This window comes from Aethalodelphis obliquidens, unplaced genomic scaffold (genome assembly GCF_003676395.1).
Source record: "Aethalodelphis obliquidens isolate GAN/ISIS:26980383/991018 unplaced genomic scaffold, ASM367639v1 scaffold23, whole genome shotgun sequence".
In the NCBI taxonomy this organism is placed as follows: Eukaryota; Metazoa; Chordata; class Mammalia; order Artiodactyla; family Delphinidae; genus Aethalodelphis; species Aethalodelphis obliquidens.
In genome coordinates, this window is record NW_020837967.1 from 18,916,641 (window position 1) to 18,933,272 (window position 16,632).

General features: G+C 53.9%; 1 protein-coding gene across 4 annotated transcripts in view; it reads right to left on the reverse strand.

Moving 5' to 3' along the window:
* FRMD4A (FERM domain containing 4A) overlaps positions 1-16,632 on the reverse strand; it is a 299,962-nt gene that overhangs the window by 12,861 nt on the left and 270,469 nt on the right. For 3 of the 4 annotated variants that reach the window (XM_027121910.1, XM_027121911.1, XM_027121912.1), the window contains 6 exons: positions 13,204-13,432; positions 10,749-10,805; positions 9,136-9,373; positions 8,161-8,328; positions 5,441-6,309; positions 3,030-3,126 (listed from right to left, as the gene is read on the reverse strand). In XM_027121910.1, coding sequence (XP_026977711.1) covers positions 3,030-3,126; positions 5,441-6,309; positions 8,161-8,328; positions 9,136-9,373; positions 10,749-10,805; positions 13,204-13,432 — 1,658 coding nt within the window. Of the gene's footprint in view, positions 1-15; positions 738-3,029; positions 3,127-5,440; positions 6,310-8,160; positions 8,329-9,135; positions 9,374-10,748; positions 10,806-13,203; positions 13,433-16,632 lie in introns of those variants that run through there. The other variant, XM_027121913.1, reaches the window with a different exon arrangement.

The following is a 16,632-nucleotide window of genomic DNA, read 5'->3' on the forward strand; positions in this document are numbered from 1 at the left end:
GTGTTCGTGTTTCTATGCCCGCTGTAGCAGGGCTTTGCAAATTCCAGCGTGCATTTGATTCACCCAGGGACCCTGTTAAAATGCAGATTCGAATTCAGTATGTCCAGGAGTCTACCTCCTAACAGGCTCCTGGGTGATGAGGAGGATGCCGCTCGTCGGTGGATCACAGTTTGGAAAGCAGGGCCCTACGGCACTTGGTAGAGTGCACAGCCGTCACTCAAGAACACTGGGATGACATCGTGGGTGACCAGGTGGTTCTGGATGAGCTCAGCCTGCCCTTGGCGCCTTGAGATACAAACTGCATGCTGCTGTTCTTTTCAACCAACGTTGAGTACTAAAAGTACCCGTAAAAGCTTCTACCAGTATCTGCATGTACGAAGAGCCTGGGAAAGTCTAAAACATACTCTGTGGTCTTTTCTGGGAAGTAGCAGTGGGGATATCTAACACACACACACCTGATGTAAAAACATACATCTAAACATCGACTTCCACATGTATCTAGAAATAAGACATGAAAATAACGGCTTCCACACCACTCAGATGTTTCCTTCTGGAAATTATGATACATACGGCCAAAGGCAACACAGATGCAGCACATCTGAGATCACAGACTCATGAACAGTGAAGGGGGAAGGCTGTAAGAACGAAACATGCCCTTACGATACCTCTATTCATCAGTACTTTGGTGAGTTGGAGACTCAGACCCATCCATAATGGGCGAGTTTTCTGTTGCTTCTCTGAACAAAGGAAAGCAGAAGGAAGAGAAGAGAGGTCAGGTTAAAGAGAGGAGCTGACACAGACACGATGAGTAGCTTATTAATGCACTGGAAGGCCCAGCTGACTATGCACCCAAGCGCTAGTGACACATAACACAGGCCGTGCGTAGCTTTCAGCCCCCTCGCGGGCGTCACAGACTGCTTTAGTTTTGTTAGGAAGGCAGCCAGGCTTTGGCACTTTTGACCCATTTCTTATTATCACATCACAGAGAACAGGTATTGTTCGTTAATGATAATTCAACTCAATCTGATAAAAGAGTTTAAGGACCAGAATTCCTTTTTGTTTCAAATTGGTCTCGAATCCTCACTAGCTGTGTGTGATCAAACATGGGCATGTTCCCAGATCCACTCCAGGGGAAAGGCAGGTGAGGGGTGCTCATAAGTTCCAAAGCCTGCTGTCCGTCAAGTAACAGTCATGTATGGAGATCAGGTGGGCCTGGGTGTGATCCAGAAAATTTGGAGGAGCCAGAAAGACAGCCTGAAATCTGAAGGTCCTTATCCGGGGTGACATGGGTTAGCCAGTGGAGGTACCATAGACACAGAAGACCTGTCATTCTTTTTATGAATCTGTCTTCTTGAAACTCTTGGGCCCTAAGCCCTGCAGCAGCTGCCTGACCACACGAGCTAGAGCTGGTGTGTGGATGGTACGTAAGGTAGTGTTAGAAGAGTGTGTAATAAGGACAGGGGTACCTGATGCCCAACAGACCAGGCAGTGGGAGTGGACACAGAACACCGGCAGTTGGGACCGCAGGGTCTGTTAACTCAAGAGCGTAAGGGGCAGCGTGCAGTGGGTCGGTGATGGGTCGTCAAACCTAAGTGCACCAGCATCCCCTGGAGGGCGCTAACACACAGACCGCCGGGCGCCACCCCGAGTTTCTGATTCAGTGGGTCATGGATGGGCCCGACAAGTGCATTTCTAACAGGACCCCAGGTGATGCTTACGCTGCCAGTCTGGGGTACCACATTTTAAGAACCACTGGCTTGGTGGCAAAAGACGAGGCTTCGGGGTGGGCCCACGGAGTGCAGGGCTGAAATTCCAGCACCGTCCAGCTGTGCGACATTGGGAAGACACTGATTTTTCTCTGAGCCTCATCTATAAAACTAAAAAAATCTGGGCACTTCCCTTGCAGGATTGCAGTGAGGATTATACGAGCTCAGATATGTTAGCAGAAGCTTCCAGCCTTTGAGTACACAGCAATCACTCAATAAATGCGAGCTCCCCTTCTGTCAAGTACCAAGGCTGAATTAAAGCCTGGTTTAAAATCGCTAGAGATGAATCTGCAGCAACAAAACGTGTCTGCCGAGAACAGAGCCTGAAAGGAGGGGCCGGTTCGGGTCCTGTAGTTTCCCTCTGGCGTAACTCACAGCTGTCAGATTTTCCCAGACATCCCCACGGATGCCCCAGCAAACGAGAAGCTGAATAAAGCTGGATAAAGGGACCTCTTATTCCTTTAGCCAATGGATAATGATAGAATGGAACATCCACTTAAGAGTCCACGTCTTAGGAGCAACGGAAGAGGCAGGGATGGTGAGGGGAGCAGGAGGCAGGTCGCGTGTATCTGCCGGACTCTTCTGTACATGAAAACATCCTAAGTGTCCATGAGGTTTACTGTGCTATGTGGTGTTCTCTGCCTACATTTAAAGCTGAAAGAGGAGCCGAGTTTTGTTTCCTCATTTACTGTGGGCCACCTCTTCAGAGTCTCAAGGTACCCGATGGTTCTGAACAAGGGCTTGGCCGGGACTGAGACAGAATCTGAGCCTTCTGCTTTTTCTTCCTTAAGAAGCATCCTGACACCAAGACAGTGGACACACTGCCAAGCGCGCAGAGCAGCAGGCTGGGGCTCAGGCCGGGGGTGGGTGTGGGTGGGTTCCTGAATCTCTCCTTGGCTGGCCTGGGGTGATCGCAACCCAAGTCCAGTGCTGTCTGGAATTCTGGCCACAGAAGCACACTGGGCTCCCTCCACATTTTCAGGACCATCACCAACTTTGAAGGAGAGTAGAGAGAATTCACCCGAATAAAGGGACGGCGCTGGAAAGGAGGGGGTGGAAGGTAACAGCAGTGCCTGGGGCTTCTCCGGAGAGGAAGAAGTTCCCAGCGCTGTACCTCGTTCCCGGTTTCCCAGTACCTCACTCTCCTGCCGATAAACCCTCTGTCACTAGGATCTTACACCTGCTATGCTCTAACTGACGAAGAACGCGGAGGATCACTGCTAACCAAGAAGGGAGGGTCGGAGGTCTGAAGGGGGAACTCACCCGGTCCGCCAGGTTAGGATGTGGTGAGGGCTGCCGGGGGGCGTCGCTCCAACTTCACTGGACGGCGTTGAGCTTCTCTGGCTTTGAGGTAAGGCAGCTGTGTGTAGGTGGCGCAGAAGAGACACAGGTCAGACACGAGGCAGTAAAGGAGCTTCTTTCCAGAGATGCTGCCTGTGGCCCCGTGGCAGGGTCCCGTGGGAAAACGTCCACCCCCCCCCCCCCCCCCCCCGTTTGGCCAATGACGTTTTCTCCCCCCAGCTGTGCAGCTCCATTCTGAGTCAAGCTCACTTGGGGTCCTAGGTCCCCGCTTTGCCACTGGGAAGTGGCCACAGGGATGGCGACAGTCCCCACTGTCCTCGGAGGGGGGCCTGGGCTGGCCTAGCTCAGGGAGGACCTGTTTCCCTGCACAGGGCGTTTCCAGATATGGCCCCAATGTTAAAACCGTTCTTTATTACGAACAGAGAACCTCCAGAAAGGTTCTCTGAGCTTGTGGTCTCTGCCGTTTTAGGCTTGTAATTTACCATGTCAGGACCCCTCAAATGGGGCAGGGCTTTTCAAAGCTCATCCAAACCCAACCACGTGGAGCTTACTGACGTGGGCAGGATTTGTTTAGTTGGGAAAACTCAGTAGGAAGTAAATCCTACTTAAATGCATCCCTCTGCTTCCTTGGGAATGCAATCTTTTTCATTAGGATGCTTAGTCTAAAATACGTTCCAAAAGATTTACCGAATCTCTTAAGGTAAAGCAGATCTAGTAGACAAGTGCTACAGTTTCAACAGAACATAAATACTCCTGACCTGTCCAACCTCAGCTTCTCCTAATAGGGTTACAGGGGACCATGGTCTTTAAATGATATACATAATACATTCATTATTCTCAAAATCCTCCTAGGAAGTTGATGGCATAATTCACTGGGCTGATTTTACAGATGACAGAGAAATCTGGAGAAGGTTCTCGGACCTTGAAGTCCACGGTTCTCTCACGCTTGCGTGAACCATATTTATTCCTGTCTCTGCAACTTGACATTTGGCAATGACATAATAAACGAGTCACTGGGAATCTGGGGAGAAGTTGCAGAAGCCCTGTGAGCTGGCACACCCGGGCAGCCGGCCGGTCCTTCCTTTTCGCCCTGTTCTCCCCAGGCCCCAAGAATCTCCTTCAGTCCCCCAAAGAGGAACCCGCCCCCCGCCCCATTTTCTGTCTATAAGATCACTCTCCCTTCCCTGGATTTCTGCCCGCCCTTAACCTTCTTTCCAGTCGCAAGTCAAATCCTGACTTGGACTTCCTTCCATTTGCTGCTCTCATTTTATCCTGATACTTTAAAAATCATTTTTCATTATGTCTCAGAATCCTCTCCCACTTACTTTCCTACAGTCAGTGTGATGCAGTGTCTTTTAAATTGGCTTTTATCAGGCGATTCATGATCGGGCAAGCATCCCATCTACCAACTAGAAAGGCGCTCCGATCAAGTCTCATCGCCGCATAATCTCCCCCCTTTGTGGGTGCTAAGATATATAAATGAGTTAGCGTCTGCTGGAGCTGAAAACTCCGCAGGGACGTGGAGACTGCTGGACACTTTTTTTTTTTATCATCGTTATTCTTTCCTGGAGACGGAGTGGGAAGGGGATTAACTTAAGGGAGAGAACGGGTTTCTTCCATGTTTCACTTGATTCGGTACTGCTCGACGCCCTGAGTACAAGGATATGCGGTAACCCTCTGATGATGAAAACTTTAAGATGTAACAACGGGGCATCAGAAGCACTTTACAAACATTACTTTGGTCAGAACATAACATCAGTGAAACGAGATCTCGAGGAGCAGTCTCGAGTTTTCCGGAAAGTCACCAGGGGAAGTCACAGGTAGAGCTCGCCACTTCATTCTGTAGCTGGTCTGCGCCACCTGGGGGAGACACTGGCCAAATCTCAGGGCTTCAAGTGTTCCTCTCCCCTGCAAGGGTACCGCTCAGGTCTCTAACCCACTGCTGCCTCTCACCTACTACTGTCGCCCCCTTCACCAGGGTAAAGGCGCACCTTTGACTGGATAAACCCTGAAAGACACGGACTTCACCCACTGCTTGGATCTCCGTCCTTACAAGGACAAGTGGCTGCGGGGATGGTCTGCACCCCTACTCAGGAAGCTGATATGGGAGACGGCGGTGCACGCAGTCCGCTGGGCTGGGGTGGGGCTTAGGATGCGCTGCCCCGCCCCTTCCCAGGTCTTCCTCACGCGGCAAAACCTAGGCTCGAGTGGGAGGGGTGAGGAAGCAGGGGAAGGAAGGTCTCACACACCTGACAGCTAGGTTTCTAGAATTAACCATCTCTTCTTCCTGCCTGCTCTAAGAAAACCTTCAATCCCCACCAGTTCACCTCCATACCGACCAGGTGCGCGCCGAGCCGTCCGCCCCTCCTCACCTGACGTGGCCTTGCACATCTGGGGCATCCTGGTGACCCTGCTGTGCGCCACGAAGGTGCTCTGGGAGGAGGCGCTGTACTGGGAGCCGCCGTCCGAGGAGGCGGAGCTGGCGTGCGACAGGCGGCTGTGCTCCTTGTGCGAGGCGCTCGAGCGCTGGTACCACTGGCGCAGCTCGTCCGAGACGGCGGCGCGGCCCGCACCCTTCTCGTGGGCGCCGCCGTCGCGGCCCAGCGACGGAGTCCGCAGGATCTGCGAGCGCGACGGCGTCAGGCGGCCCGCGTCGCCCTCGTCGCCGCCGCGCCAGCTCTCCCGGAACAGGCCGCCGGCCGTGTACGAGTTGGAGGTCTTGAACTGCGCCTTGACGCTGTAGTGGCCCTCCTGGTCGCTCTCCAGGCTGCGCACCACCACGGGCGTGGCGCCGCCCTCCACGTACAGCGGGTACTCCTTGATGCGGTACTGCGAGCTGGGCTGGCTCTGGCTGTGCAGGTAGACGCCGTGGCCGTGGCCGCCGCCGCGCGCCGCCAGGTTGGGCATGCTGCCCGAGTTCGCCGCGCCCAGCGCGCCCGCCGCCCGTTGCCGCTGCCGCTGCCGCGCACGCGCCTTGGACGGCGAGTCCTCGGCCAGCGTGGAGTAGTTGGCATTCATCTGCGCCGGGTAGTAGTGCTCCGAGCTCGAGTGGCTGGTGCACGACGAGCAGTCGTCCATGGGGTCCGAGCCGTTGCTGCTGCGAGTCCGTGGCGTGTAGAAGTCGGGGCTCCCCGTGTCGTTCTCCGAGCCCAGGAGCTTGCCCTGGGACTCCAAGCTGGAGCTCCGGTGCCGAAAGTGCAGGGCGAGGCTGTGCAGCCGCGTGGGGCTGAGGTCCACCGACCTGCGGGGAGACCATGGCGCGCTGGGTCTGGGGGCTCCTGGGGGAGGGGCTTGCGGCTCTGCGATGCTCCGATCGTCGGACTCCGAAAGAGCGCGAGGCCGCAAGGCCCAGAGCCTCCCGCAAACGCGCATCTAGGAGAGCGAGTCTAAGGGCGGGGACCCTGGGGATCCAGGTGCTTCCCATCCCTCCCAGGTGAAGACCAGCCGGGAGCGGACGCTGATCCCCGGAGGAGAGCCGGGCCTCCGCCGTGATTTTCGATTCCAAATGGGCGATGGGGACAAAGTGCCCACGTAAGGGCTTCTGAAAAAAGTATGCCAATAGCCAGGTGTTTTTTTTTTTTCTTTTAAAGGTGGAAAGAGGTTCTATAGACACAGCGAACCAAGATCATCCCCGTTCTGGTATTATGTTAAGCCAGATGAAATGCCCATTTTTGTAGGTCAAGAAACAGCCCGGCAGAAGCAATCATATGGTTCCACCAGTACTATTACGAGTACTGGACAGATTTCCATTTCCCCATAAACACTTGTCTAAAATGGAAGGTTGGTGGCACATGGAACCCTTAAGAATGACGGATGCAAATACTTACCACTCCACTCCTTTGTTTACAATCCATTCTGCTCATTGCAGCCACACGATAAATGTCCATCAGTATGGCAGGGGGCAGAGTACAAGGACTCCACAGAAATTCACCGTGGCTGGGTTGCCCAAGTACAGGAAGAGGCGATTCCCAGGGCTGTCACTCAGGGTAGACTGCGAAGTCCCCACTGTGTGGCCCTCCTTGACTCGGGCCTCAGTTTCCTCTCTGGTCCCACCCCGCTCCATCACTTTGTTCTGGCCACACCGGCCTCCTGGAACATGCTGAGTGCAGGCCTGTGTCTGGGGCCTTGACCCTGCTGTTCCCTGAATATCCTTAGAGCTTGCTACCCCCCTCCATCCAGGTCTCTGCTCAAATGTCACCCTATTAGATAAGCCTTTGCTGATGCTCTCCTTTAAATGGTCTTCCCCTTCACTCACTCACCCTGTTCATTTTCCTTCTCAGTACTTATCACCACTGAGTTATTTCTTTACTGTGACTCTCTTCCTACTAAAATGTCAGTCTGATGAGGGTACAGCGTGGTCTGTTTCGTCCACGGCTCTATGCCCAAGAATAGTACCTGGTACATATAGGCACTTGATAAATATCTGTTGCATGAATGAGTGAATGAGAGAATGAATGGACAAGAGACTCTTGCCTGGAGAGCTCAGTCGTACCCTACATAAATGGTTCACCACTTACAGAAGATCACACCATCTGTCCTTTGAGCTGCAGTCCCTATGGACTTTAAAGTTATAGAGAAAATGGAGTGATGGCTTTGGTTTTGCCTCTTTTTAGGAGAGGAAGGTGTGATTCACCGAAGCCTCACGTTTGCCTGTTCCTTTTGCTCTTGAATGAATTTACACCTTGGGGCATTCAAGGAAGTCCAGGATACATGAGGACTATCCAGTAAAGATCACCCCACCAGGGCGAGGTTGTTCTGGCCCTGGTGCTCTTCCCTGCTAACCTGGGGAGCCGTTCCGGCCTCCACTTCTGTGGCTTAGGAAAGCTCCTTCCATGCCCACTGTCTCCAGGGGATTATCCATCCGACTCCCGGTACCCACTGGGCGTGGACAGTGGGATATAACGTGTCTCTTGGCTCCCACGGGCTTCCGGCTGCCAGCTCAGTTCTTGATTCTGCTTCGCTTAAAGAAGAACCTACCTCGCTGGTTCAGTCCTGACTCCAGCTCTCGGCTTATCTGGGCCAGCGTGGGTCCAACAATGCCAAAATTCTACAAAGGCAGGTGTGGTCTAGGGAGGGAGATGGGTGGACTCACCTCGTGGAATGCACGTAGTGGGGACTCCGGACTCGGAGGTCGGGTGTGGACGGCATGCTGCACTGCGAGTTCCAGGGCGGGAGGCTGCGGATGGGGCTGGTCTGCAGGGAGCTGCCTCCCCCTCCCGCTTCAGCGCAGCTCCCCGTGCTGGGGAAGCGCTTGTGGCTACTGCAAAGCAGAGGAGGCCACGCTGGTCACTGCCAGACAGAGCTGCACCTTCTCGAGGGTCGCTGACTATGTATGGCCTTGGGCCTTCAATCTCGGTGTCGGGAAGCTTGCCCGGGACTCCCCCAGAAGTGGGTGAGTCCTCTTCCCTGACGCCCAGAGCCATGTGCGATGAAGAACCTCACCAGCCTTCTCCGGGACAGGCAGTGTGACTGTTCTGCGAAGCCCCTCCCCTGAACCACAGTTTCTGTTTTCTAAGAGACAGATATTTACCTGTCTGGGTACCCACCGGGAGCTTTATAGGACATAATGAAAGGAAAGGAGAAGAACAGAGCAGCAGTCCAAAAACGCCTTCGCAAACCCCTCTCTCCCACGTCAGCTGAGTAATGAGCTGCTGATACACAGCTAAGGTTACAGCTGTCCGGCTCCAGAATTCTCTTGGCTGATAGCTCAGGATTCTGAGCCACTCTGGAATTCTTAACGAGTGGACTCTCTCATTTGCCACTTCGGAGTACTGCTGCCTAAGATTTCCTAATTCATTAATTCCCATGGAATCTAACGACACTCAAGCCAGCGGCCAACGCGTGGATTGGGAGCCCAGACCCCCGTTTCCCTGGGAAGGACGAATCTGCACCTCGAGCATGTCAGCAGCAGAGGGCGCTGTGGCGCAGCCCTACTGAAAGGCAGCGCCAGGGAGGCGCGCACCCAGGGCGGTGGGGATCGGTGGCTTGCGGATGCTACTTAGGACAGCCCTGGGAGTCTGTCCAAGCGTGGACAGTGGCCTCGTGTGGCCTTCCCGGCCCAGCTCACCTGGAGTGACTGTGGGAGGAACGCTTCTTGACCTTCTCGTAAGGCTCATCTAATGAGGACTCGCTCCACATTTTGGGCTTTATGGGCGACTTGTCATAGTCATTGCGGTGATAGTGCATCTGCCTGAGTCCCTCCAGGGACTGCGGAGGGGGCGGCCGGTTGTGCGACGGTGGCCGAGGAGGGAGCCCTTTGTGAGGGGACTGTAAGGGGGACAGTGTGCTGGTGACCTGAGAGTCTTCTGCACAAAGAGGAAAGAGAGGAAGTGAGCAAGGGTCATCCTTCCCGCCTACCCCCCAGATGCCGCCGCCCTACCCCAACTCTGCCCAGACGTCAGCCGTCAGCGGGCACGTGCTACAGTTTCACTCTTTTACCCTCAGATCAGTAAGGAAAGAGCCCCTGGCAGGAGCAAGCCTGCGATGGGAGTTGGGGCCCATGTGAAGCAACAATGCCCCTTGGGAGGTCGGGGGTCTGACACATGGGGAGGAAACTGATCACAGGCGATGCATCGACCTCAGCTAATGACAATCTATACCTCCCCCGTTACAGAGGAGTCTCCCTCAAACGCTCCCGTTTCCTCCCCTGCAGAGACTGGGGTCCACAGAGGCCACAGGCTGGATCTCTGATATTCAAATCATGCCCCCTGCTCCCCTGCAGGCCTGTCCTTTCCTCCCACCAGTGTAATGAATTAAAATATGACAATCTGATGGCAAATAGCGGGGCCGAGACAACTGGGTAAATACCCCGCCAGCCGTTCCCCACATCAACGTCAGTGATTATTATCCTTGCAGTTATTATGATGGCTAGGAGCCACGCAGATCTTTCATGTTCTCTGTCTGAATCGCCACTCACACTGCCCGCCTGAGGTTTCCCTAAAGGGCAAAAAACTAACTGCCACTCAATAGATCTCCACGTCATTAATGCCTTGACCTCCCCAGGTTGGGTTTAAATCCATGGGAACCTTCTCAGAGATGCTTCTGGGTTTGGAATCCCTTCTTCCCCGATGTGTGGTGGTGGTGATGGGCTGGGGGGGAGGGGACGGGTCACTTCTGTTTTTGTAAGAATTTCCCAGGAAAAGATTCTGAGAATCACTAGGGTTTTAGAGGTCAATGGGAGATAAGAAGACAGTTTCCTAGGCCTGAGCAGGCGTCTCAAGGGACATCTCCCCTTCACTTTCACTGTTTCTCGGGAAGGTGCGGAGGCGTGTTTGCTTCTGCCTACCCCCAGGCTCTGCTAGCAGGTTTCAATCTTTGTGACCCAAACCAATGGCCACCTCTTTCCTCCAGAAATTATAAATACTCCAAAGGAAACTATGCGTGGTGTTTAAATTGTCTGTTCGGGTTAAAATGTGGTTTGGGCCACTAAAAATGTAGAACACCATTCACAATCACCTTAAATCTTACCTCCGGGCCACAGGACATAATAAAATTCCAACAGACGTGCGTTTCTGTAGCTCCCACCCTCTCTCAGCCAAACAGATGACCAATGGGAAATGAAAGAATCACAGGGAACCCGGCACCATGTTGGTCTGGCTCCTGGCTTTCCACTGGGCTGTCCCAGACTACACACAGCTTAATCCCAGTTCCGAGTTCTCAAGCAGGAAACAGACAACCTACCATCTTCTAGAACTAGGGCATCTGACAGGGAACTGTCTTCACTGGCAATATTTCCATCTGAGAAGACAAAAAGCAAAAGTCTATGAGGTGAGCACATCCCTTAGACAAAGCCCCATCTGTGAAAAGAGTGGGTTTCCCGCCATCCCATACCCTCCTCTCTCAGAAAAAATAACCATGAGACACAATCAAAATGCTGTCGGGCATTTCTTCTGACAGTCCCTGTGGTGGGTCATGACTCACCCCCCATCCCTGACCCTGCAATGTGCCCGGTCTTTGTTTCATTGGCGACAGCAACGCTCAGCAGTTTCATATCCAATAGAAAGGCCACCTGGCCTGGCCGAGTCATCGTCCCGGCCCATCTCAGGGCGTGTTCTGACTCAACCCGAGGAGGCGAACTGCCGTTTGTTCTACGCGAGCGGAACTAGGGCGAGGAGCTTGGCTTGGCTCCTGTGGCAGTAAATGGCTTCTCAATAAACTTCTTGAATCGTCAGCAGAGAAAACAAGCTTCTAAATAAATACAGCTTCTCTCTCCAAAGCCTATTCTCATAGACACTATGCAATTAACCATGAGAACATGCCCAGATGGAGACACAAAGGGAATCCTCCCCCTGTAACAGCTGGGGAAACTGAGGGACGTCTAGGGAGGCGTGGTTTGTCTGAGGCTGCGCTGCTCTCCTGGCTAAGTCAGCAAAAGGTGACGGGTCTTTAGATTCCAAGCTCAATGTTTTCTCTCTTCAAATAACAAAACAGGCTAAGGTGAGGAAGAACATGAATCACTCCTCCAATTGAAGTGGGCGCGTCGTGTGATGAAACGTTATTTCAAGGAGGCAGCAAAATGGGGAAGGTACATCCTTGAGCGGTTAAAAACGAATGGCTGCGGGCATAGATGGGACCAAGCTGGTCAGATAGCGATTTACAAACAGACTCTGCCGGCCATCCTCATCAAATGGCCGGCAAACCACGCTCTTTTGTGGTCGACCAGCAGGACCTCCGTCCCTCCGGTGCCCTTCCCAGGCTCTGTCAGCCTTGTTGACGTTTCCACAGTGCTGGGACCGCCCCCCCGCCAAGTCCCTTCAAGGGCGCAGAAGGAGGTCCCAAGAGGCATTAGACAGAGGAGGGCTGGCTGAATGCAGCTCTGTTAGGGAAAGTGACAAAGTCTTGGCCAGTGACAAAGGGGCGAGGTGGGGGAAGGATAGTTATTCCAAATTACCTAGAGCAGAAGGATTTTTTTTATGATCCCTCTCACTTTTAACTAGGAATTCGCCTTATTCATATCGCTTGATGAACTGTGAACAATTAGGAGACACGACCTTGACTAGCATCTTGGAGTCACCAGTAAATCACCCCTCCCCCAGGATGCCCACATTTTTAGGTTGCAGCAAAATATATCAATATTTGTAACAGTGGTAAAATACACATAATGTAACATTGACCATTTTAGCCATTTTTACTGTACAGTTCGGTGGCATTAAGTACATTCACATCGTTGTGCAGCCGTCACCTCCACCCACCTCCAGAACTTCCGTCATCTTCCCAAACTGAAACTCTGTCCCCATGAAGCAGTAACTCCCTGTTCCCCTCTCCCAGCACCCCCTGGTAACCTCTCTTCTACTTTCTGTCTTCCTGGAGCAAAAGTATTTTAAATGTGTATAAACTATGAAAGAAGACTTGATATATATTTTAAAGAATTTGGTAAACAATAAGCTGTATTCAGGGAACTATATTAAATTATCCTGTAATAACCTATAAGCTTATAACCTATAAGCACCTGAAAAAGAATACACGTATCTATTCTCTTGGGAATCACTTTGCTGTACACCTGAAACTAACACAGCATGATACAACACAACTATACTTCTATTAAAAGAAGAAGAATTTGCTGACTTAAAAAAAAAAGGATCATAATAGTTGGAGAGACTTGACGGTTGGTGGTGAATTCTGGGGTATTTCCTACTCGTGTTCACCGAATATAATCCCCACCCACTCCTAAACCCTTCTGATCAGAGTTTGGGGCTCTAGACCACCAGAGGGGGCCAGTCCAGTCCTCCCTAGCTTAAGCATTGGGACAGGAGCCCCTGGAGACAGAGGAAGGCTGTGGGGATGCTGGCCTCAGGGTACCTGAGCCACCCACCTTTCCTTCCAGACCTGGGTAGGGTGACCAGGTCTCTGAGGACCTTGGAGCCTGGGCTGGCCCCGGACTCAGCTCCCGGTGAGGATTGAGAGGAGCGTTCTCCCAAGAGGCCATCAAGAGGAACAATGATCATTTGATTTGTGTCATCCCTTCTTTCTAGTTTCATTTTATGGATGGAAAAATTAAGGCACAGGGTAGTTAAGCAGCTTGCAAGGTCGCTCAGGGGGCTGGGCTTTCGGTTCATGCCTTGGACGAAGACCCAGTCCTCTGAGGGTCGGTGGAGGGAGGGCGGCACCCACAGTGGGGAGTGGGCTTGGCACTGACCTTCGATGATCAGCGAGGCCCGCTGGGTGGGTTTCTTCCCAGACTTGACGCGGTTCTCATTGATTGCGCTTTCAATCTCCTGCAGCTTCTTCAGTGCATTCAGGTAAGAGGTCTTCCTCTGCTTCTTCAGTTTTTTGCTGACGTTAGGGTCACTGGCCAGGCGGCGGGCAGCCTCCGTAATCTGGGACTGAATGGCAAACTCCCGCTCCAGGCGTTCCAGCTCGGCCTCCTGTGAGAAGCAGACCACACGTAGGGGGATGCCGAGCGGGGTGACACCCGTCTTCCTGCCCCGCGCCAGGCCAGCGAGCCTCCGTCCCTGGAGGCCAACCCGGCCCCGCCCCGCAGCGGCCGCCCCTCCGGTCCGCGGCAGCCTGGGCCCTGGACACGCCCACTTTTGAGACCCTCGGCCCCTGTTCCATCCTGGAGACACGCACCGTCCCTGAGAAGCGGGGAGCTTCCTTGTTGCAGGCCTGGGGGTCACTAGGGTTCATTTCCAAGGTCTCCAGCAAGGCTCTCAAAGACTCAGCCTTCCTGGAGATCCAGAGCCCACTGGGTTGGTGTTTCCTTCCCATTTGGGGCAGAGGGGGCAGCGCTGTTTTCAGAGTGGCCTCTGTCGCGCTTTGCTGTGGGTTTGCTAACAGGGGGCTCCCATGGGTGCCCCCCTGCACACACACCCTCTGCCTCTCGCATTTTTTTTTTTTTTTTGCGGTACGCGGGCCTCTCACTGATGTGGCCTCTCCCGTTGCGGAGCACAGGCTCCGGATGCGCAGGCTCAGCGGCCATGGCTCACGGGCCCAGCCGCTCTGCGGCACGTGGGATCCTCCCGGGCCGGGGCACGAACCCGTGTCCCCTGCATCAGCAGGCGGACTCTCAACCACTGAGCCACCAGGGAAGCCCTGCCTCTCGCATTTTCAGCCCTTCATGCTGGGCCTTGCCCGCACTCACTCACGCGTCCTCTGGAAGCTCTTTTCGCAAGCTCCAGCTGTCTGCTCACGCCTGCCTCTACGTAAAACTTCCACTGGTGACCAGCGGCCGCGCCCCAAGTGTGGACGGCCGGTGGTGGAGCCGGGTCCCCTGCTCCTTGGACCACTCTTAGGCACTCCCTCCTCTCCTGTGTGCCTCCCTCCCTCCTCTACCCCTCACTTTGGCAGAAAGGAGCCCATGGATGAACGTTCCCTCAAAGGGAGTTTTGGACTCGGCAGAAATGCAGCTGCGGCTGCCAGAAGATGCCCGGTGGAACCAAAGGATGAAAGCAGGGCCAGCGTGTGGCTGTGGCTTCTCTGCGGCTCAGCTGGTGCCTTTTTCAAACGCCGACCAGCGAGGCCAGCGGAGCCCAGGCACGCATCTTGCTCTGGGGGGATCCACGGTCTGGCTAAAGCCCGAAAGGAACGGATTTAACTGCGGAGGAGCAGATCACCAAGTTCGCTGGGGCCAAGAGACCTTCCGAATTACAGGCCGATACAACAGCCTCGCCTCTCAGCCCCTCGTGCCAGGCTGGGTGCCTCCGTCAGGTACAAAACTCTGAGGCGGACTTCACTTCCTCTTGAGCACTGAAGGGAGGGGGCCTAGGGGTGACAGCGGGAGGTGAGCATTAAAGGAACCATTATTAACATTAAGGGTCTAATAAACTCCCCAGTTCCCGCAAATGCCCGCTGCGTTTCTTCCCTGGAGAGGAGTGGCGAGGTGGACTCCTGCCCGGGGCCTTGACACACACAAGTCACCAAGGACAAAGGCTCGCAGCTGCTCGCGGGCTGTCAGGGCAGCCCTGGCCCGAGACGCCGACCCGGGGTTCTGTGGGAGCCCAGGACAAACGCTTGCTACTTAAACCGAGCCAAGGACGAGGCTGGCAGCCCAGCTCCGCAGATGGCTGCCTGCCATGTGAACAAGGACGTCAAGGGCATCCCGAGGAGAAACAGGCATTTCCCAGCGGTGTCTGCAGGGACAGGTGAGGAGACAGGGATGCAGCGGGATTCTCAGGGAGTGTAAGCCATCTTTTACTGTAAAGTGTGAAGGAGGCGGAGGCACCACGAGCAGGTGTGATGGGACCTTGGGAAGAACACGGGGTGCAGGCGGGTGGCGCTCATACATGGGGGTTCTCCCCCGGATCCTTTAGTGCAGGTGTCTGCCCAGCACAAGAGGACTGGAAGCTTCCAGGCAATTCAGATGACAGCTGGGTTTGAAAAACACTCCACCAGATGGTTTCCTAAGTCCCACTGGCCTGCACCCCAGTTCTGACCCCGGTAAAGTCCCAGGCCCAGCCCCAGCCCAGCACGCCTTCTCCAACACCTCCTCATGTTTACTGAGCGTCCAGCAGGTGTCAGCGCCGAGTTGAATATTTTCCGTCCACTGGCTCTCTTAATGCCAGTGACAGCCAAAGAAATGAGGGTTCCGAACTTCATTTTACAGAAGAGGAGAAAAGCGCCTCCAGAGCTGGGTGAAGCATTCTGGCGCGTCCAACAGAGCTCCCAGCACCCGGGGATGGGGACCCGCTATCACAGATCTCAGGAGACCGAGCCACCCCTTCCGCTGTCTCCAGGGCACATGTGTTCCCCTCTCAACTCAGCCGCATGCTCACCCACTGCACGTGTCATGTGAGAACATCGGTTCCTCTCACTTTATAAAAAGACTAAGTACGCACAGAATTCCTGTCTCCACTGGCTTCGATTCCTGCCCTTTTAAGCCCTCTGCTCGATAGCATTGTAATGAGTAACTGTATTCGGAATAAATTTGGAAAGACATTTCCTGGACGTGCCCCCAGGGCCTGAGGTGTGCCTGGCCTTGAATTTCTCTTGGTTTGAGACTGGATCACTTATTAACCAGCTGGAGACCCAAGGCTCCCCTGCCCCTAGATCTGAACTCTCCAGTCCCAGCCCCCACCGAGGTTTAGTCCAAAGAGGGTAAAGTGAGGGGTGCTTTGGGAAGGCGCAGCATCTTGCTCAGGCTTGGGCAGTGATTTTAGCAGCCCGGTGGGGTTAGGACCACCGAGGCCAGGCCCGACTGTCTTTCCCCAGCCAGCGGCATCTCTGCACCTGCTGGCGTGCCCTCAGTGTTCTTTCTTCTTTGGTCGTTTTCTGTCATAGATCAGACAGTACGCTTGGCTCTCAGTGACAAAGAGCTGGGAGAAGAACACGTGAGTGTTATGGACTCTTCTCCCATTAACTTTGCTGCTTGCGACAGGCCTGTCGACGTAGACACACGGCCGCCACAGAAATCAAAATGCTCACAAATTAACGCAAGGTGGCCAATCCAACCAATGGGAGCCACATACAGACCCAGCAGCGAACTTAAGGTAAAAGGAGAGCAACTCAGGAGGAGAGAGGAAATGGCATCCGGTAGAATGGAAACATCCTCGTAGAACCCCGAAACATCCTCGCAGAACCCTGAAACATCCTCACAGAATCCCGAAACATCCTCACAGAACCCCGAAAC